This window comes from Acomys minous, assembly GCF_964271855.1.
Source record: "Acomys minous genome assembly, chromosome: 8".
NCBI lineage: Eukaryota > Metazoa > Chordata > Mammalia > Rodentia > Muridae > Acomys > Acomys minous.
In genome coordinates this window covers 101,267,211-101,289,769 of record NC_140489.1, presented here as the reverse complement: position 1 = coordinate 101,289,769, position 22,559 = coordinate 101,267,211, and the positions used below count along the sequence as shown (strand labels likewise).

General features: G+C 39.7%; 1 protein-coding gene across 4 annotated transcripts in view; it reads right to left on the bottom strand.

The window, feature by feature from the left end:
• ASXL2 (ASXL transcriptional regulator 2) overlaps nt 1–22,559 on the bottom strand; it is an 83,699-nt gene that overhangs the window by 4,555 nt on the left and 56,585 nt on the right. For 3 of the 4 annotated variants that reach the window (XM_084792589.1, XM_084792591.1, XM_084792592.1), the window contains 6 exons: nt 21,500–21,632; nt 19,315–19,458; nt 11,469–11,632; nt 4,703–4,799; nt 3,670–3,775; nt 551–1,265 (listed from right to left, as the gene is read on the bottom strand). In XM_084792589.1, coding sequence (XP_084648715.1) covers nt 551–1,265; nt 3,670–3,775; nt 4,703–4,799; nt 11,469–11,632; nt 19,315–19,458; nt 21,500–21,632 — 1,359 coding nt within the window. The remainder of the gene's footprint in view (nt 1–550; nt 1,266–3,669; nt 3,776–4,702; nt 4,800–11,468; nt 11,633–19,314; nt 19,459–21,499; nt 21,633–22,559) is intronic. The other variant, XM_084792590.1, reaches the window with a different exon arrangement.

Here is a 22,559-nt window from a genome sequence, read left to right as displayed (position 1 = left end):
TATTTATAGGTATGTAGAAACAAACTGGCTAAAACATTTTATTTTGTTATAAATTACACTAAGCTGTGGGTATAAGATAAAACAGTAACTAAAACAACTTTTGAGAAAATCCAATGACAAGAAAATTTCTATACATCTGGTCAGAATTGATTCAAGCTTTCATTGTAGAATTGCTCTAGGTTAAGCTAAAATGTAACACAGTTCCAAGGCTGAGAATTTCTCTCTGATTTGACACTCACTAAAGAAAAATTTTTGGTCAATAATTGCAGCACTCAAGCAGCAGCAACTGAAAGATTGAGAATTGAGTGCCTGCCTGTGCTTTGTAGCAAATCTTTGCCTCTAGGATGTGAGTAGTTAAGTGTCAAGTGGTTTGGTTACTCAGGCTCCTATTCAAATATCAAGAAAGAACTATAGGAAAGTATTTCTAAAGGCTGATTATTACTAATTTTACTTATATAACACCACAGTTATACATATGCTAAATGTATGCGACTGCTTCTATGTTAACACCACCAGTTATGAAATTCAGTGGGTACAAGCACTTTCTCACCTTGAGAGGTGGGACTTTTCGCACTTGGACCCTGTCCCCTCTATTAAGAAAGGGCTGTGAAGAGACCTGAAATGGCTGCGGGTGCTGGCGATTCTCAGTGATGCGTGGTCTTTTCTCCCAGCTGCTAGTGGTCTCTTCTTGGATAAGAGAAGATTTCCTCTTGAGACTATCTGGGATCTGATCAGTAAGGGTTGCTGGAGGCATCTTCATTTCAGGGTCCAGGGGACTGGCTTCTGCAACAGGCTTTGCTATGGGTTTTTCTAACCCAGCATTTTTGGATTTGCTTGGGGATATAGCTAACACTTCTTGGTTCTCACTTTTGCTATTATTAGAAGTTGTGGTGACATGATTTTCTTTCTCAGACTCTTGTTCAGCACAGGCAACTGGCTTCTGCTCTAAGAGACCCTCATCCTTAGGGCACTTGATGGGCTTCACGGTGCTAAGCTCATTTTTATTGCTAGCTGATGCAAGCACAGGATCTGACGACCCAGAGTTTGGCTGTGCCTCATCTTGGCTTTCTTCTTCTTTTCTGAATGGTGATGGTATTTGCACTGCTTCTTCTTTAAACTCTGACTGAGGAACTACTGGGATGATTCTGCCAGGAGAGGCATCTGAAGGAAGTATGGATTTTGGTTGCTCAGCTGTGGTTTTCTTTACTTTGGGGTCACTAGAGGAAGCTGTCAGTTTCAGTGAATCTTCAAGGCTTAAACCAGAACTAAAAAACAAGGAGTTATTAGGTGAGAAACAGTTCATATTACTGAACACATAAGAAATATAAGCTATGTCAATAATGAGGAAACCCCTGACACATAAAGTATTTTTCTGTAGGCCTCTTGAGCCAAAGTAATTAAACTCAAATCCTGGCTCTGATACCAATTCTCGACAAGAGACTGACTGACTAGGCTTATGCATCTTAGTTTCTTTACTTGTACACTGGAACTAACAGCTGCAGTGCTGCTATGATGAGCTTACTCCATGTGAAGTACTCACTTGGCACACAATAAAAATAGCATTATTGTCACTTCTGCTTATATAGGAGTCACATTGCCTAGAGACTCACAGGCGACCTACAAGAACCTAAAGAAAGGCGAAGTGCTTTTACTCGAGACTCAGATCAGAACCGAGATCGACTCTGTTTACTATTGTTTGTGGAAAGGTTGGCCCAAGACTTCTAAGGGAACCTGAGAATTAATGTTCTCCAAATATAGTGAGAATTTTGGCTTCTTTAAAAGCCCAGCTATGTGACCATGTTTTTGTTTTAATCCCAGGTGTGGGATGTGGAGCTGCTTTAGATTGTCCACAGCAGCAAACTATGTGTCTTGTGCTCCAGCAGGGGCGTGATTTTGCCAGCTGAAGAGAGTTTACATTTGGAATTCTGAGGACTCTTGACATGGGGTAAATGGCAGAGCCCAGAGGGATGTCTGCCTCCCACTGCTGCTCCTGGTGGCTGTAGTTGTGGCTTGACTAGAAGGAACTGGAGATACCCTGTCAAACTAAGATTGGGCTTGCTCCAAGGAACTCTACATCCCTAATCAGCAGGAAGTAGCCTACAGAAGTCCATATCCTTTCCCCTCTAACCTTCTTTCTCACCTTCCTAATGTTGGTGGATTGGAAGGGATTGATGTGGAGAAGAGTGGGAGATGTAAGAACTGAATAAAATAAATTAAAAAAAAAAAAAAACAGCACCCAAAAGCTAAGAATTGGAACTGAGTTTGTATGGATCGTGTTTAAATTTCACTTAGTCTAGGTCTAAAGTTCTGAGGTTGTGTGCTGTTGAGTTATCTGAGGGTAAGAGTAAGCTGGGACTTGTACTGAGGGCTAGCAAAAAGTAAAACTAATTTTTAAGGGTTAACCAGTGATTCTTTTTAATGTTTTATAATATTACTTAACAAGAAACAATCAATTAAACTTTCTCTGGAACCTTAACAGAATTCAGGGCCAGCAAGATGTCTTAGCAGAAAAAGGTGCTTCCTTGACCACCTAGGTTTGAACTTGGGAACTCACATGCTAAAGAGAATAAACTCTCAAAAGCTATCTTTAGGCTTCCAAACGCACACTGTGGCATATGCACCTATAGGAATACTGTAACTTATAATAGTATACTCATCATCAATTTTATATCTCAAAGCAGAAAATTCAGAATTGGAGACTCTTAATTTTAATAGGGATCTATCTTAAGTGACTTTGAAGGGGATCAATAAATACTATACTTGGAGCTAAGAAAAAGCCCTTAATCTCTCAGTCTGTGGTGGATGAAGTTTTCTCATTGGCTTTTACTGATATGCAGAAGGAAGGAAGACTAACAAACAGGAGTTGGAATATGTAATCCTATTCAAACCAAGTATCTATTAAATGTCTCCCGTAAAATTTAAGTTTGAGGTTTGTTTGTTTGTTTTTTTTTTGGGGGGGGGGGGTCTAAAATTTAAAAGAAAAAAAAAGCTGCTTCAGACTGAGGCCCTTTAAAAATAAAGTGTGTGTCTTGATTTAGTGATGCACATCTCCCAGTTGCAGAGGAAGGACTTTAATCGCATGTTTGGTATAATGGCCCACATTACATGATTCTTAGGATTCCTGGCTGATTTTTGACTAAGTTACATTTTGGACAGTTACTGTAAAAAATGCACAGAACTCTCAAGTATTATTCTATCTCATTAAATTACTAGGAGCCAGTCTTTTGCAATTTAAGATTAAAAAAGAAGAAAAAAATTCAAACCTTTTTTTAAGCAAGAGGAACCCACTCTGTTTACAATGTAATCAAGGACTATGAGTGATACAATTCTATACACCCATGATCCTTTAAAAATAGAAACAAAACAAAAGGTTATTGTTTTGTTTTGCAGAAAGGGTTTCTCCGTGTAGCCCTGAATGTCCTGCACTCGCTTTGTAGATCAGGCGGGCTTTGAACTCACAGTGATCCGCCTGCCTGTGCCTAAGTGCTGGGATTAAAGGCGTGCGCTACCATGTCTGGTTCAAGGCTACTGTTCTTAATGAAAAAGAATTCATGTAATAAAAAAATTACAGGAAACTAGGTATTAGACTTTCTAATAAGGTGAAAACATGGAGGCATCACATGACCAGTGTAGGAATTAATGTCTGCATTACAGGCTCCTTTAGCTTACCTCTGGCCATAGTAGCTTTCAAAGAATTGTTCCTTCCATGGCTCTACTTTCTTCTCCTTCTCAATCTCTTGCCGAATTCTCACCTGCATTTCAGGGGTAAATTCACCTGCAATGTGTCAAACAAAGAAACAAAACAAAAAACAAAAACAACAACAACAACAAAAAAAAAACTCAGAAAAGCATTATTCATAGATTCCAATCATAACTCATACCGGACAGAATACTATCATATCAAAGCAACAAACTTCCCAAATAACCCAGCCAGAAAGGAGATAGAAACACCACTAGGTGGAGTACAGACATAGTCACAAACTACCCTGTAGTTTTCAATGCACAGCTAAGGCCCACAGTACTTGTTCCCTGCCTGCTCTCCAAAGTGTCTTCTTTCAGTTACAAATATATTATCAGGCAGGTTTCTTTTCACCTATAACATCAAATTCCTAATTTATTTCCCAATGGAATGAAACTAATAAATGTGTGTCAAGACACAGTGCCAAGAACGGAGTTGTGTGAGATTTCAAAGTGGTTACAAGAACGTCCAAGAACCTCAGCTTCCTCAAAAACACAGAATTGTCCTGCCCATCCTGGGTGTATCAGATAAGAGTGAGTTTATCTCAGATGATTCATTACAACTAGTTATTATTATTTGTTTATATGCCTCTATGGAAAAACATTGATTTTGAGTGGGTGGCTTGCCCTTTAATTGGACACTTTGCTCATGTGACTCCTCTAAACCCTCAGAATATATACTGACCAATGCTCTGAATAAAGTTGTCTATTGCATGAGACTTCAGCCTACCTAAATCCGTTTTCTCAGGCCCCATTGCCAACTAGAACAGTCTCTCTGTCTCTCTCTCTCTGTGTGTACATTCCATCTGTGAATGTCTGTGTGTATATACACACACATATATATGTATATATTCATTTTATAAGTTCTGCTCCTCTAGCGGATCACCTTCCAAACCTGTTCCAGTATCTCATAATGTGAGGTACACCTGTGCAGACCCTGGCAACCACATGGCAGAACACTTACCTTCTGAAAGTCTTTCCTTCCAGCCTTGGGCTGCAGAAGTAAAGAACTCATTGTTAAGGGCTGAGCCATTCAACTTCATCAAGCCATCCGGACCAACCTAGATCAAAGAGCAAGCCAGGGGAAAACGTTCAAAGAGTGAAGATATTCACTTCATGTTAGAAGAGAACATTATGCAGAATCCATCCTATGGAAACACAGATAGCTCCATCTTTTTATCTTAAAACAAAAACAAAAAACACTGTAATACCATTTTCTCTTAAAAAAAAAAAAAAAAAAAAAGCTTGGGCTAGGAACAGTGGCCAGCCTGGTCTACAAAGCAAGACCAGGACAGCCAAGGCTACACAGAGAAATCCTGTCGTAAAAAGAAAAAAACCAAAAACACATAAATAAATAAACAAATCCTTTCCCATGTACCTCTTTTCCTTTCTCCCCTTTGAATTCCATTCCACACTGGTGAAAAAAGACTGTTCACTGAATGACACTTAAATCCGTATCTCTTTTACTATTTGGTAACAAAACAACACACTATAATGTAGTTTTCTAACAAACTACACTGTGCAAGTCTCTTTGTCAACTGGAATATATTTAGCTTTTCTGAAATTGTTACATATTATTTCACTGTATGACTATATTTTAATTAATTTACCAGTTTCCTAATGGTAAGCATGTACTTTGCTACTACTGTTTTCCCATAATTAATAAAAGTGCAACAAAGATCCTGACACAGATGACTGTACTAGTGCTTTTTAAATTTTCACTTCTTTGTTTGAAACAGGGCGTCACTACATAGGGCAGGCTGGCCTTGAGCTCAAGAGGTCTGCCTCCTAAGGGTTGGGATTACAGGACTGTGTCATCTTGCTCAGCTGTACTAGTGAGCTTATTCCTAAGGAATGCATTCCTAGAACAAAACACAATTAATAGGTACTTTCTTAAAATGTTAACACTTCAAGCAATATATGAACATACAATGTTCTTTTCCTTGCCAACAGTATCAACATGTAATTTAATTTTTGACAACCTGATGGATTTTTGTTGTTGTTGTTGTTGTTGTTGTTGTTGTTGTTGTTCAAGACAGGGTCTCTCTGTGTATCCTTGGCTGTCCTGGACTCACTTTGTAGACCAGGCTAGCCTTGAACTCACAGCGATCTGCCTGCCTCTGCCTCCCGAGTGCTGGACCTGATGGATTTGAAATGGTAGATGATTGCTTACCTGACTCTTTGTTGTTTGTTGCTGTTGCAGGGTTTTAACCACTAAGGTCTGTGGTGGTCTTATGAAGTGTTACTTCCTATCATTTTCTTGGTTTTCTATTAGGCTGCTTATCTCTATCAAGTTGTGAGGCATGCTCCCATCTAATGCATGGTTTCAGATGTTGTTTTCCCATGTGTGCTTACTAAGTTTGTTTCTGATGCTTTGCCAAAAGGTCTGACTCCTTTTCTTATGGGCTGGGATGTTATCTCCAGGGTAGAGTGCAAAGCACGTGGTGGAGGCGGGATGCTCTTTATTATTTTGTGTGTGTGTGTGTGTGTGTGTGTGTGTGTGTGTGTGTGTGTGTGTGTGTGTGTGTTTGTACGCGCGCTCACCCACGGTGTGCAGTGATATCTGTGTGGAGGTCAGAAGACAACTTATAGGCGTTGGCTCTCTCCTTTCACCATGTTGAGTCCTAGGGTACAACTGGTTGTCAGGTTTGATGCAAATCCTTTTACCCACTAAAGTACTTCACAGGACATTGGAAAATTTTTAAATGAAAAAAAAAAATTATGCATCTAGATTCTGAGTTTTCTATTTTGGTTTTTAAAAAGCATTAACTCTTATATAAAATAGTATGAAAAAGCTCCACACAAATCACATACAAAAAAATACTTTGTTTACAGTATTCTCAATGTAAACATTATCCACACTAAATTACATGGTAACCTAAGCTACAAGTTCACTTAACTAAAATGGTGTCTTTTCAGTATCACTCACTTTGCTTATTTTATTCATAGCTCATATTGAAAAAACAAACGCTGGCCGGAGGCAGGCGGATCTCTGTTGAGTTCAAGGCCAGCCTGGTCCACAAAGAGAGTCCAGGACAGCCAAGGCTACACAGAAAAAACCTGGCTCAAAAAACAAAACAAAAAAAACTTGTAGGATTGCCCTCTGCAAGAAGCTGAACTAGAAACTCCTCATGTCCCTTTTATTAAAACTACACACGACAGAAGACAGACAGAGCTGACTAGTGGCTAAGAGCACTTTTTGTTCTTGCAGAGGACCCAGGTTCTGTTCCTAGCACCTACATGATAGCTTATAAATGTCACAATTATAGTTCTATGAAATGGAGAGTCCTCGTTTGGCCACCTATGCCACCTGGTACACATGTACTGCACATATACATATACGCAAGCAAAACACACATAGACATTAAAAAGATTTTTTTCCTTAAGGTTTTTTTGAGACAGGGTTTCTCTGTGTAACCTTGGCTGTCCTAGACTCACTTTGCAGACCAGACTTCCTTCCATAAACAGGCTATTAGTTATGCTTCATATATTATTTCTGTCCTATTAGTACCTAACACTGCACTTGGTGGGTAGGAATAAAACAAAACACAGGACTTGAGAAGATATACACACGAAAATACCCCACGAATTCAACAAGTCCCTTAAAAACCACGCTCAAACGTCAATCTCCTTTTCTCCTATCAAGAATTAACGAGATGGGCTGGGGAGATGGCTCAGAGGTTAAGAACACTGGCTGCTCTTCCAAAGGTCCCAGGTTCAATTCCCAGCATCCACATAATGGCTCACAACCATCCATAAGGAGATCTGGTGCCCTCTTCTGGCCTGCAGTAGTTACATGCAGGTAGAACACTGTATACATAATAAATAATAAATCTTAAAAAAAAAAAAAAAAGGAATTAACTAGATGTAGCTGGGCAGTGGTGGTGCACACCTTTAATCCCAGCACTCGGGAAGCAGAGGCAGGCAGAAAACTCTGAGTTCAAGGCTGTCCTGGTCTACAAATTTAGTCCAGGACAGCAAAGGATACTACACAGAGAAACTGTGTCTGGAAAAACAAAACAAAACAAAAACAAAAAACAAAACAACAACAACAAAAAGAATTAACTAGATGAAGCCAGGTGGTGGTGGCTCACACCTTTAATCCCAGCACTCAGGGAGGCAGGTGGGTCTCTGTGAGTTGAGGCCAGCCTGGTCTACAGAGTGAGTTCCAGGATGGCCACGGCTACACAGAGAAATCCTGTCTCAAAAAAACCAAACACTCCAAAAAGAATTAACCAAATGAACATTCTCCAAAGTAACTTTTTTTTTTTGAAGAGATAAGGCAGTAAAAGAGTCACTAAGAACAGTTTTCCTTTAGTCACACTCCTGGAAGGATATCTGATTATCTGAACTATCCAAAGGACTCTGAACTGTCTTAATGGGCACTGATTATAGCACTAAGAAACTGGCATCAAAGCAAGTCTTAGAGAAAACAGACTTCAAGTCTGGCATGGTGGTGCACACTTTTAATCCCACACTCAAGAAGGCAGAGACAGGCAGATGTCTGAGTTCGAGGCTGGCCTGGTCTATATATCGCAAGTTCGAGGCCAGCCAAGGCTAACACAGAGAAACTCTGTCTCAAAAAAGAAAGCAAAAAAGAAAACAGAATTCAGAACAAGAAACACTTTGACTTTGTAGTCAATCAGCTATTATGATTTGTACAGTTTACCTTGTGAATCCCTTACTGTGAATTAGGAAATATAGTATGTTATTACAAACTATAGAAAATGCCTTCCTGTCACATTATCTTGGGAGGTGTGGGCTTCAAGACAACAGGCCTGGCTGTCTAGAACTTGCTCAGTAGACCAGACTAGTCTTGTATTCACAAAGATCCCACGTCTTTGTCTCCTGAGTGCTGGCGTTAATGGTGTGCAGCATGCTGGGGCTTTAACATTGTTTTTGTAAGGTGTCTCTGTGTAACCCTGGCTGTCCTGGACTTGCTTTTGTAGACCAGGTTGTCCTTGAACTCACAGAGATCTGTCTGCCTCCACCTCCTGAGTGCTGGGATCAAAGGTATGTGTCACCATATCCAGATTTTAATAATGATTAAAAAGGAAGGAGACTGAACTAGGAGCTCATGCATGCTAAGGAAGTGAACTTGCCTACTGCTGAACTAACTATATTCAGCTTTTTTGTTTGCTGTGTTTGTGTATGCCTATGTGTACGGTATATGTATGTGTTGGGGAGGGGTGTTATATCTTCCTCAATCATTTTTCACTTTATTTTTAAGATGGGGTTTCTCAGTAAGTGTAAATTCCTCAGTTTCTCTTGAATGGGTGACCGAGAAATACTGTTGTCTCTTCCTGCCCAGTATTGGGATTACAGGTGCATGGCCATGCCTGGCTTTTAAGTGGGTGCTGTGCATCTGTTGCAAGGCAACTGTTTATTGAATGAGTCATCGAGTCAAGCCCTTGCCTCTTGTGTTGTTGTAGGTTTGTTTTGAGACCTACAAGTCTCAGGCCCTAAAGTCCTGATCCTCCTACCTTCATCTCAAGTACTGGGAGGTATGTTTTACCTCACCTAACTTAATTTTTTTGTTTTTTATCATGAGAAGGGATCTTTTCTACTTGGAACTTGCAATTCAGTAGGAAGAGGCCTTAAACTTGGAATCCTTTAATCTCGTTCTTCCAGTTAGACGAGATTACAGGCCTTACCACCACGCCTGGTAGAAAGTAAATACATACACACATTTCAGGTGAATAAGGACTAGAGAGATGGCTCAGAAGTTAAGAGCAGTTCCAGGGGACCCAAGTTTGATTCCTAGCACCCATGTCAAGGCCCCAAATCCTTGTAACTCCAGCTCTGGGGACTCTTGACATCTGGCTTCTGTGGGCACTAGTACACACAGAATACATGCAAAGAGACACAGGAGTAAAACTTACTAATCATTTTCTTTGACAAGAGCATTTTCAAACCTTTACCTTATAGCTAGGCTAAACCAAAGTCTTCCTGATCACTATTTTGGCAGTTCCCAAACTTCTTTTGGTATTTATTCTTCCTAGTTCCCCCCTCCCTTTCATTCTGGGTCTTAAATTCTTTATTATGAAAAAAACCAAATGCTTATTTTAAAAAGATTTTGTTTGTTTGTTTGTTTTGAGACAGGGTTTCTCTGTGTAGCCTTGGCTGCCCTGGACTTGCTTTGTAGGCCAGGCTAGCCTTGAACTCACAGCGATCCACCTGCCTCTGTCTCTCGAGTGCTGGGATTAAAGGCCTACGCCACCATGCTCGGGGCCTTAAAAATATTTTTCAATGAAAAGACAACATCCCTAACTCTATCACTAATATTCTATGTACTTCTAATTGTATATATTTTTCTGAACTCCTATCTTTGGTGTAACCCTTCACCTTTCACTGAGGCACTATCCTGCTAATAATGGAACAAGGCAACTGAACACTGGAACTAAACTCTATTCATTGATGCCTGTATCTCAAACAGGAAAATCATTCAATCATCTTCCCCCCACCTCCCTCCTTGCCCCTCCATTTCCCCTACCCTGGTGGTCTTTCTTTACTTTCTTCCTCCCCTAGCCCTTCTATCTCTTTCTTCGTGTCACTAGAGATGAAGCTCAGGCTCTTGCACTCTAGACAAGCATCGTATCACCCCTTTGTTATCTCCAGCCCTATTTTCTGATCTTCAAGTAAGGGAGTCCAACCATCTCCCTTATAATAAGGCTTATAAAATTCATCTGCTAAGACACTTTCAAAGCTTCAGAAGCAAAGGAGACAAGACTCTAGAATAGTGGGTTGCAACCCCTTTGGCAAATCTCCATATAGGAGCAAATTACAGTTATGAAGTAGCAACAAAAGTAATTTTATGGTTACACAACGTGATGAACTGATTTTAAGGGTCACAGTGTGAGAAAGGTTGAAGACCACTGATCTAGAGGCTCCTGAAACTTACAAAGTCACCGGGCCCAAGCCCACATTTGAAGCCATAAACTCTGCAGCTGGGCAGGCTGACTGCTCATTGGATGGAGAGCTCTAGAGATGCAGCTTCTGAGTCATCAACAATGCCAGGGGAGACTTTCTTGCAATCCAGCTCTACTTGAGTAATCCATAGTCCTGTAAAGTAATGTCAATAAACTCACTGGTTGACTAAGCTAAACTTGGTGGAACCGTTTCTTCTGTTGGTGGTACCTTACCTGGTATATCTGTTCATACCTTTCTAAGGAAAGTCATACAAAATTATTATTATTATCATACTTATTTTTTTTACTTGTTTGTTATTTGTGCAGGTTTTCTCTGGCTGCAGGTAGCCCTGGCTGTCCTGGAAATCGCTCTGTAGACCAGGCTGGCTTCAAACTCAAGAGATTCTCCTGCCTCCATCTGTCCATCCCCAGCACGGGGATTGAAGGCCTGCGCTACTACTGCCTGGCTTTTTTTCCCCTTTTTCGTTTTTTTGAAACATGGTTTCTCTGAGTAGCTCTGGCTGTCTTGGAACTGGCACTATAGACAAGGTTGATCCCTGTCATCACTGTCTGGCCATAAAATCTTTAAAAATCTTGCGTGCTTGCCTAGCACACAAAAAGCCCTGGCTTTTACCCTAGCAACAGATACACACAACATGGATGGTGATACACATCTGTAATCCTAGCCTCAGGAAGTAAACCTAAGAGTGTAAGACATCTTCAGCTACATAGAAAGGTAAGTACAGCCTAGAAAGCATGAGATAAAGATAATAATGAGCGCCTCAGTCAGCTGGAGAATTGTTTATGCTTGATATGACGCACCTGTCGATCCACCTCTGGAAGCAGTGAAAGCAGGCGCTGCTGGCAATCTCCAGGAAGAACTGAAAAGGTGTGCTTGTTGATCAGTGCTCGAAGATTAGTATTAACCAGAATGGAGTCAGGTGTCTCAACATCAATATCAGCACATTTAGTCCTTTTCATTTGTCCTACAAAATGCAGAAAATAAAAATTTATCACTTGGGTCCCCTTTCAAAGTTTTGTTCCTAACTGTAGCTTGTAGTACTGAAAGTAAAAAATGAAAGAAAATTAAATATTACAATCTAAAAAAAAATGAGTTAAAGATCTTAGAAATGTCTTCTAAAGCAAAGAAAATAAATTCTGATCATTTATAAAGAATAAACAAAAAATCTACAAAAATAGATCTCTAAAAGTAAAAATTGTTCATCATACCTAACAGATATCTTTTTTCCCCTCATAAGCAAGTTTATGAAAAAATGACAAACTGCACACATACAGAATGCTCTTTTTTTTTTAAAGTAGATAATTGGAGCTGGAGAGATGGCTCAGTGGTTAAGAGCACTAACTGCTCATGTGGAGGATCCAGGTTTGATTATAAGCATCATGTGGAAGCTCACAACTGCCTGCAACTCCAGCTCCAGTAGAACTGAGGCCTTCTTCTGACTTCCACAGGTATCTGCATGCAACTGGCACACATAAACCCACATAAGCACACATACACATAAAAACTTCTTTTGAAATGAAACTCTGGGGCTGGAGAGATGGCTCAGTGGTTAAGAGCACTGGCTGCTCTTCCCAAGGTCCCGAGGTCAATTCCCAGCAACCACATGGTGGCTCACAGCCATCTACAATGAGATCTGATGCCCTCTTCTACAGAAAGCACCCATATACTATGAATAAAAAAAAAAATCTTATTAAAAAAAAAAAAAGAAGGAATGAAACTCTGGCTAAGGAGATGGTGCAGAGGTACTTGACATGCCAACACAAGGGTCTGAATTGGAATCTCCAGAACCTATTTAAAGCTCTATGTGGTAACACATGTCTATAACCGCAAGGCTTCTATAACAAGATGGGCAGTAAAGACAGAAAGCTCATGGGCCAGCTAACCTGATGTTTGCAGTGACAAATAGCAGAGACCTTGCAACTTTATGCCCCCCCCCCAAAGCATATAGCCCACCAAGTCTAATTAAAATATGATGGTGCTGGTTGGTCGTGGTGCACATTTGTAACCCCAGCTTTGAGAGGAAGACTCAGGCAGATCTCTGTGAGTTCGAGGCAGCCTTGCCTACAAAGCGAGTCCAGACAGCGAAGGCTAGAAGAAAAACCCTGTCTTTAAAAACAAAACAAATCAAATCAGCAACAAAAAAGTTGGCATGAAGTTGGGAGGGAGAAGTGTTAAATCAATGGAAAGTTGTATTTATATATAAAATGTTCAAATGAATAAACAAGGGGGAGGGCACCCTGCCTTAAACAACGTAGGAGATAAGGACCAACACTTGAAACTTTCCTCTGAACCTCATATAAGCACTGTGATACAAACATGCCTACACACGTACAAACACAATCACTACACACACACACACACACCCCTAAAGAATTTTTAAATAGAAAATCCTAGCCAGATGTGGTAGTACAAGCTTGAAATCCCAGCATTTAAGGAGGTTGAAGCAGAAAGTCTCAGAGTTCAAGGCTCGAATAATCTGCATTTTTGTTTTAAAAAAGAAGCAACAAGATATACATATATTAGTACACAATATTAGTGGTGCTAATTAAAATGCTGTGGCGCTTTGTTTTGCTACTATAGTTGAAGGCTGTTAAGAGAAAGATAGTCTCTCCACAGTAAATGCTCCCATACACACACATACATGAGCAGTACTATTTGGGCTCAATGAGGCATATTTTAAAAAGACAGGCCTTGAAAGTGGGAGAGATTGTTGCTAGGGGAAATCACTTGGGAGGAGGTGTTGATGAATTATTAAATTCTCCAAAGATAAATTATACTTAAAAACAGGGAAAAAACAAAACATCAGACTTAAAAATGCTGCATACAGCTGGGCAATGGTGGTATATGCCTTAAAGGCTAGCACTCAGGAGGGGCAGGTGGATCTGACTTCTAGGCAAGCCTGGTCTAGAGAGTGAGTTCCAGGACATCAAGGACTACAGAGAAACCAGCTACATACAAATTTTGGATGCTAGGAGTTGAACCCAGGTCCCCTAGAAGGACAGCCAATGCTCTTAACCACTAAGCCTGCTCTCCAACCCCCAAATTATATTATTAAGCAGAGAATTAGAAGCAGCCGGGCATGGTGGTGCACACCTTTAATCCCAGCACTCGGGAGGCAGAGGCAGGCAGATCTCTGTGAGTTCCAGGTCAACCTGGTCTACAAAGTGAGTCCAGGACAGCCAAGGCTACTCAGAGAAACCCTGTCTTGAAAAAACAAGAAAAGCCAAACAAAGAAACAAACAAACAAACAAACAAAGAATTAGTTTAAAATATATAGTCAAGAAATTTCTCCAGAGTACAAGAGGAAGGTAAACTATTTTGAGAAGTTTAGAGGAGGACAAAAAAAGTTTAGAGGAAGTTTAACATATACCTGACTAGAGATAAAAATTGGAAATTTGGGGCTGAAGAGAGAGATTACTGGCTAAGTTCAGATCTATAGCATCCACATGAAAAGTAAGGTGTGCCCACATCCATACAACCCCCAAGGATTGAGTGGGGGCGGAGGGCCAGGGGAGGCAGAGGGTAGGGAAACAGAAGAACTCCCGGAGGTCTGCTGGTCAGCCAGTCTAGCTGAAACACTGTAAACTCCAGACCTGGTAAAATATCCTGTCGTAAGAGAATAACAGAGAGTGGTAGGAAAAGACAAAAGGCATGGTGCACACCCTCCATGCTCACCCCCGCCCAACACACACACACACACACACACACACACACACACACACACACACACACGGACAAACAGACAGAAGGAAGAAAAAAACAGTTAAATAAGTTACAGGTTGGTTGGCTGGTTATTTTTGAAGATTTATTTATTTTTATGTACACTGTTGTTTTGTCTGCACATCTATGTTAAGGTGTTACCGACAGTTGTGAGATGCCATGTGGGGGCTGGGGATTGAACTTGGGTCCTCTGGAAGAACAGCCAGTGCTCTTAACCACTGAGACAACTGTCTAGCTCCAAGAAGTTACAGTTTTAATAAATGTGTAACTTACTTCTTTAAATGTTGCTCCTTTCCCATTCTCTTAAATTACTAGAAACATAAAAACAGCTAAAGGATTAAGAGCATATATATTCCAATTAGAAAAAGAAACCTTTGTGTGAACCAAATTTATAAGAATATTTATCAGCTGGGCTGCTGAGATCTTTAATCTCATCACTTGGGAGGCAGAGGAAAGTGAATTTCTTTGAGTTTGAGGCTAGCCTGGTCTACAGAGCAAGTACCAGGAGAGCCAGGGTTACACAGAGGGAAACCCTGTTTTAAAACCCTAAGGGGGAAGAAGAATATTTATCTGAGACAGTGAGGGATGGAGATATAGCTCAGCACTTATCGAGCCCGTGAAAAGCTCTGGGTTCTATTTCGAACACTGTGGGAATGGGGCCTACAATACGAGGGCATTCCTAAAATCCTAGTGAAGCAGAGGCAGGGGGATCTTGAGTTTGAAAACTATACTATTTCCCCTGTACTCCATACACATAAAAAGACAAAGATTAGCTTCACAGATCTTGAAAGAATACTCTCAACTTCTTACGGAAACACAAAAACCCAGGATTGTTTAAGCAATCCTGAATAATAAAAGAACGGAGGGAGGCCCCACTGGAACTTATCTCAAGCCGTATGGCGAGGCTATAATAATAGAACCAGCATGGTGTCAGCATAAACAAAAACAGACAAGATGATCAACGGAACCAATCTGAAGACCCATACACAGGTTACATGCTTATAGATACCACATTTTTTATTAAAAAAAAAAAAAGCCAGAAATAAACATTGGAACAAAGTATTTTCAGCAAATACTGCTTGTCAAACTGGATGTCAGCATGTAGGAGAATCCAAATAAATCCATACCTATCACTCTGCACAAACCACAACTTCAAATGGATCAAAGACCTCAACTTAAAACCAGGTACACAGAATCTTGATAGAAAAGAAAGTGGGGAATAGCCTTGAAGTAATAAGTAGCACAGGAAGAGACTTCCTGAACAGAATACCAATAGTGCAGGCATTAAAAGAGTATTAATTAATAAACAGGACATCATCAAACTAACAAGCTTCTGTATGGCAAAGACCACTGTCACTCAGATAAAGCAGCAGCCTGCAAAACAGGAAAAAATTTTTGCTAACTAAATATCTGATAGAGGATTAATAGCCAAAATATAATCAAGAAAGTTGATTTCAAAACCAAATAACCCAAGGCTAGGCGTGGCACTTCAGAGATCTCTGTGAGCTGGAGGCCAGCCTGGTCTACAAAGAGAGTTACAGGACAGCCAGGGCTATTACACAGAGAAACCCTGTCTCAAAAAACAAAAACAAACAAATAAACAAAAACAAATAAACCAACTAAAAAGTGGGGTACAGATCTATTTTTTTGTTTGTTTGTTTTTTTGAGACAGGGTTTCTCTTGTCATTGTGGCTGTCCTGGACTTGCTTTGTTGACCAGGCTGGCCTTGAACTCACAAAGATCCGCCTGCTTCTGCCTCCCGAGTGCTGGGAGTACAGATCTAAACAGAATTCTCATTAGAGAAAACTCAAATGGTCGAGAAACACTTATATGTTTAACATCCTTAGCCATCAGGGAAATGCAAATCAAAACTACTTTCAGATCCTATCTTAGACCTGTCAGAAACCGTGAAAGCTTGTACTGGCCAGGGGAATACTCCTTCATTCCTGGTGAAGTACAAAATTGTACAGCTGCTATGTAAATTAGTATGGCGGCTGCTCAGAAAGTTGGGGATCAATCTACCTCAAAGGCAAAATCTAACTACCATACAGCTTGTCTGTCATTCATTAATATCCAACAAGACACTGATCATGGAGGATGACGGACACAGACTGGCCCAGGGGTCATAGTGGCAAGTGTCTGGAATATATGTTATGTTATAAGGTTTAGAGTAGTTTGTGTAGTTTACGAGTAGATTAGAATCAGTTCAGACTCTGCCCAGCAAAGTGCTGGCAGCTTTAAAGTACATTTTAGTCTCTCTGTGTTAGTTATTTGCTTTGTAGGCTGAACGGATACAAAATACTGTAACAAGCAGTACAGACACTTAACTCCTGAGCCATCACTCCAGACAGAGAGTTCATTATTTTAGATTAATAACCTTGATTCAATAAACTCAGAATTTACTGAACAAGTAGGACTACAATTCTGTTAAGCCTAAAAATCCATGTCTGTATATTTCAAGTTAATACCAATAGAAACAATTACCAAATTAACATCACCAACAAATTTATTAAGGGTTACTAGGTGCCAAGCACTATTCTGAGCATTTGTTTATATTAACTTGCTTTCTTTGCATACAACTCCATGAAGCAAATAATGGTTACTATTATAACTTATTTTTGAAATGAGATCTTATTACTCTGCCTGGGATGACTTTAAACTTCTACAGAACTTCTCACAGGCACATTCTGCTGTGCACAGAGAACTGGGTAATTTTCAGTCTGTTGCTTACCACTACACCACACAGGTACAGGTATCGTAGCTTATGATAATAATAATAATACATAAAATAATATATCCTTTGTCCAAAAGATACTTCAGCTAAAAGTTCATAACAAAATGTATATCTATATCAATATCTATGGAAATCAAAATAACTACACAATACTTTCTTAGACAAAGAAATTAGTTTTAAAAAAATATTTTCAAACCAAATGATAATAAACAGCACCCAAGAGATAAAGACTGTCAAAACAGAGATGGAGGGAAGGAGAAAAAGATACTTTAAAGGGGGATCTCAGTGTGTAACACAGTACACACAACATGTAACACTTCTACCTCAGTCTCCAGGTGGTAGGATTATAGGTTTACACCACCATGTGCAGTTAAAAGAATCTAATAGATCTGGGAACGTGTAAATGTTCCTGTACTATTATCTCTGAGCTTTCCTATTTCTTTAGATACTGATCAGCTGATCTGCAGGAACGCAGTAGGAGGAGGAAAGGAAGGACATAGTGGTGGTTGAAATATGTTCTACTAAGCATTCTGGAAGTCAAGCAGAAAAGTAACATTTTGGTATTTGTATTTGACCTAATTCCCCAAGCTTTAGAACAGTGCCTATGAAGATATGCATATGAAATACCCCTGTCAAGCAGCATGGCAGGCACAGTGGATTACTCTAACCCTGCTCGACGACAAGCAAGTGACCAGCCTACTCCTACTGTCAGACACAAAAACTGGTGCTACTGTTGTACTTTTTCTACTTATTACCTTGGATTGTGAATCGAAATAAATGACTCAACTTCCTCAGGTTGCTCCTGTCAGGTATTCTGTTATGGCAATGATCAAACTACACAGCACCTCATCACTGGCCTGCAGCTCTATGTGACATTCCTACATTTGAGGGTGTTTTATTCAATTTCACCATATGATAAACTGTCTTCTACTTAGAATTAAGCATCAAAACGCTTCTCCATTTTTAAATGAGGTTCTTTTTGTCAACCCTACGCCTCACCTTTCTGTTCTGTCCTCCATCTTTCCAGTTCTTGAGCCCTTTTCATGGTGTGTAGCCATAGCTTGCTTACTAATGACAGTTCCTTTTCAACGTCATCCAATTTTCATCTTTCAACCTTTGCTGACACCTGCCCACTAGGCTGTCCCCTTGTTTTCTTCACTCATACTGATTAAATCATTTTGTCCACATTCTCATTTTAGTGGGACTTCCAAGGGGGTTCAGTTTATCGTATTTAATTATAAACCCCTCTTTTTATGTTTTTGGTTGTGAGCCCAGCCTTTATCAGCTGAGCCATCTCTCTAGTCCACCCGTCTATCTTTTTATCTATAAAAATGAAACAAAAACAATGTAGGACCTATTGGTACTAAGATAAATCACAAAATGACTGGTAACATCTGTGAAACAGTTTGATGAGGAATGAATAGGAGAATATGAAGACAAGAGTTGAAAGATAAAAAGATAGAATGAATAAAGGGAAAGGTGTTTCCTATAATATCATCAATTGTGAGAGTGAAGCCCAGAGCTTACAGGCTAAAGGCCCATACTAGGATATCTTAAGGCTGTACTGGTGAAACACACTGTCTTTTAAAAAAAAAAAAAAAGACGCAATAAATAGTATGACAAACTGGGGATTAAGGACTTTTTAAAAAGATTCGTTTATTTATTTATTTTATGTATATGAGCGCTCTATCTGTATGTACACCTGTATGCCAGAAGAGGGCATCAGATCACATTATAAATGGCTGTGAGCCACCATGTGGTTGCTGGGAATGGAGCTCAGGACCTGTTGAAGAGCAGACAGTGCTCTTAACAGCTGGGCCATCTCTCCAGCCCCTCAAAAACAAAACAAACAAAAACCAAATTAGAAAAAAAAAGTCTGACCAGGCATAGTGACACACAATTTTAGGAAGGCAAAAGCCAGTGGACCTCTGAGTTCAAGGCCAGCCTGGTCTACAGAGTGAGTTACAGGATAGCTGAGGCTATACAGTAAGACCCTGTTTTGAAACAAACAAAAAACAAAAATAACAACGAAAAAAAAAAAAAAAGAAAGAAAGAAAAAGAGAAGAAGGAAAGAAATCCTATTTGACTTTAAAAAATAAAATTCAAATTATACATTAAACTCAAGCCAGTGGCTGATGATTTCAAACACACTACAGACACACTGTTGCAACTAGTCTTTGCAACTAACTTACTTGTGTGGAGTCTGTCAGACCTCTGGAAAGATTTTTTCCCCAAGCCTAGCAGAGAACTTTCCACTTTCACTGAGGAAGAAAAGCTGGAGTTTGAGTTCTGGGGGCTGCTTGATTGTCCATCCGATTGCTTTCCTTCCCACAGGGCTAGGGGGAAAAATGTGAAGACAAGTGACACAGGTTCATACACAAAAGCCCATCAAGGGGCTAGCAAGAGAGCTGCTACCAACCCCGACAACCTGAGTTAATCTCTGGGCCCCACATAGTGGAAAAAGAGAAGGAATTCTATCTGAGAGAAGACAAGTAATCCTCACATTTCCATGTGCATTTGCTCCCCAGACCCCAATAAGTCTAATAGTTTAAAAAAAAAAAATAAAATCACTGTATTCCATGGTAACTACAGGACTTATGAATGAAAAAAATGTAGACCTCTTGAATTATTTGTAAAATAAAATCCCTTACATCTTCTTGCACATTATTTATCTCCAATTGCAATCTTTTCTAACAAAAATGAAAGTTCTTTAAGACTTAAGACCATTGATTTTTTTAAAAAAATTATCTTTATTTCATGTACATTTGTGTTTTTCTTACATGTATGTCGGTGTGACAGTGTCAGATCTTGAAGTTATAGACAGTTGTGAACGGTCAAGTGGGTGTTGGGAATTAAACCTGGGTCCTCTGGAAGAGCCACCAGTACTCTTAACCACTAAGGTGCTGATTTTTTTTTTTAAGGATTTATTATTACACATACAATATTCTGCCCGCATTTACACCTGCATGCGAGAAGGGGGCACTAGATCTCATGATAGATGCTTGTGAGTCACCATATGGTTGCTGGGAATTGAACTCAGGGCCTCTGGAAGAATAGTCAGACCTCTTAACCTCTGAGCCATCTTTCCTGCCCCAGACCTCTGATTTTTATGGTAGTCCATAGAATCAGCTTATGGGTTCAATTACATCATCTAATGCAAAACAAAGTCTACGTGTGCCAAAACAATAAAAAACAAATCAAAGTCTACGTGTGCCAAAACAACGATAAAAAACAAATCAAGGGCTGGAGATTGATTCCTAGCAACCACATAGTGGCTTACAACCATCTATAAAAAGAAGGTGTTGCCCCTCTCCTGGTCTGCAGGGGTACATGCAGACCACTGTATACATAATAATAAATAAATCTTAAAAAAAAAAAAACAAGCAATAATAAACACCCAAAGCCCATAAAACATGTCCAATGGGAACCAAAGAGTACATAGTTTTAAAAAGCTTACATAATTTTTCAACTTTTGATTTTAAATTTATTTTGATTTTATGTGTATGAGTGTTTTGCCTGTATGTATATTATTGTCCCACCTGTATGCCCAGTGTCCAAAGATACCAAAAGATAGACTCAGATCCCCTGGAACTGGAGTTACAGGTAGTTGTGAGCCACCATGTGGGTGACTGGTATCAAAACCAAGTCCTCTGAAAGAGCAGTACATAGCCTGTACAGAAACCTGGCTGTTGTGTAACTCGTTCTGTAGACTAGCCTCAAACACAGAGATCCACCTGCCTCTGCTTCCCAAGTGCTGGGATTAAAGGCGTGCTTCACCTACATATTTTAAATGAGAGTATTGATAAAGAGCTTACTTTGGAGCTGCATAGACGACTACATCCAAAAAGTGCTTGTTGCTAAGGACCTAAATTTGATCCTCAGAAACCACATGAAGAGCCAGAGTACTGAGCATTTGTAATCCCAGGGCTGGAAAGCAGAGACAGGAGGATTCCTGAGGTTCACTGATCAGCCAGTTCAACCTAAACCACTAGCCCCAGGCCAGTGAGAGACCCTGTCCAAAATAATACAAAAAAGGAAAGTACCAGCAGGTAAGTGGTACAGGGGAATGACATTTGAGGCTGTCCTCTGAACTCAATCTGTGTATACAGACCTACACACCTGCCTACATATACGCACAGAGGAAAAGAGTTCACTTTGACAACTGATTTATAAAGTTAACCAATTTAGTCTCGAAATGTTACTAGGGTTGATATATTTAGTATCAGTTTTCTGGTAATTATGGTACCAAAAATATTATGGTAATAAATATACCAATTAAAAAAAATAATTCAGTACAAAAATTCACACTAGCAAAAGTACAAATTATGTTGAGAAAAAGAACATTCCATTGGGGAGGGTCATGATCAGACTGCCTACCAGGTTTGGCAGGTGTGGAGTCACTGGCTTTGACTGTCTGCAGAGAGAGGTGTTGGTTAGAGATGGACATGCCTGGCCTGCATTGCTGCTGCTGCTGCTGCTGCTGCTTCCTCTGTTGTTGCTGCTTCAGAGCCTAAAAAGAAAAAACTGACAGTAACAAACAAGAAAACTGGTTTTCAGTAACTAAGTGCCATCATTTTAGATGGTGACAAATTATTCTGAAATCTACTCAATGCAAACAAAAGCTTAAATCAAAACAAAATTTACGTAAAGCCTTTGAGTATAGGTATTTTGGGTGTAGGCCAAGATTATTATTCCATTATATACAATGCAAGGGAAATATCATTAGAATTTTTCAGACGGCCAGGTATGGACGCATGCCTTTAATCCCAGTACTCAGGAGTGCTCTGTGAGTTCCAGGCCAGCCTGGTCTACAAAGCGAATCCAGGACAGCTAGGGCTCTGCTCAAAAATAAACCAAAAAATTAAAAAAAATATTTTTTTCTAGAACTTAAAAATCAGCAGTGCAGCAAGGAATTTACAATCTCCTAATTGGAGAACTGCACACATACTTTTATCATTTCTGAAAACAAAATTCTAAGGTCAATTTGCACTGATTGTATAAAAAAGGCAAATGTTTGTATTATTTATGCTGCAGAGGTTAAATTGGCATGAGTAAGAGCAATGAGACCTGTCCAAATGCCCGAGTCTCAGTACCTTAAAGCAATGCAATAAGGAGCGAAGAAGGGACACTGTGCAATATAGGTTCTAATAACAGCAATTAGTTCCTTCCAGATATTTTAGGTCATTTTTATTTCTCATTAATAGAGGTAACTTGATATTATTTAGATTAAGTATTTTAAAAGAAAGAAGGCCTGTGAGATGGCTCAGTTGGTAAAGGCACACACCTTCAAACCTAGATACCAGAGTTTGATCCCTAGTACCCACAAGGTAGAAAATGACAAATGACTCCCAAAAGTTGTTCTGTGAGTGACTTCCATGTGTATGCAAAGACACAGACAGACAGACAGACATATGCATACAAATAAAACCAAAAGTTC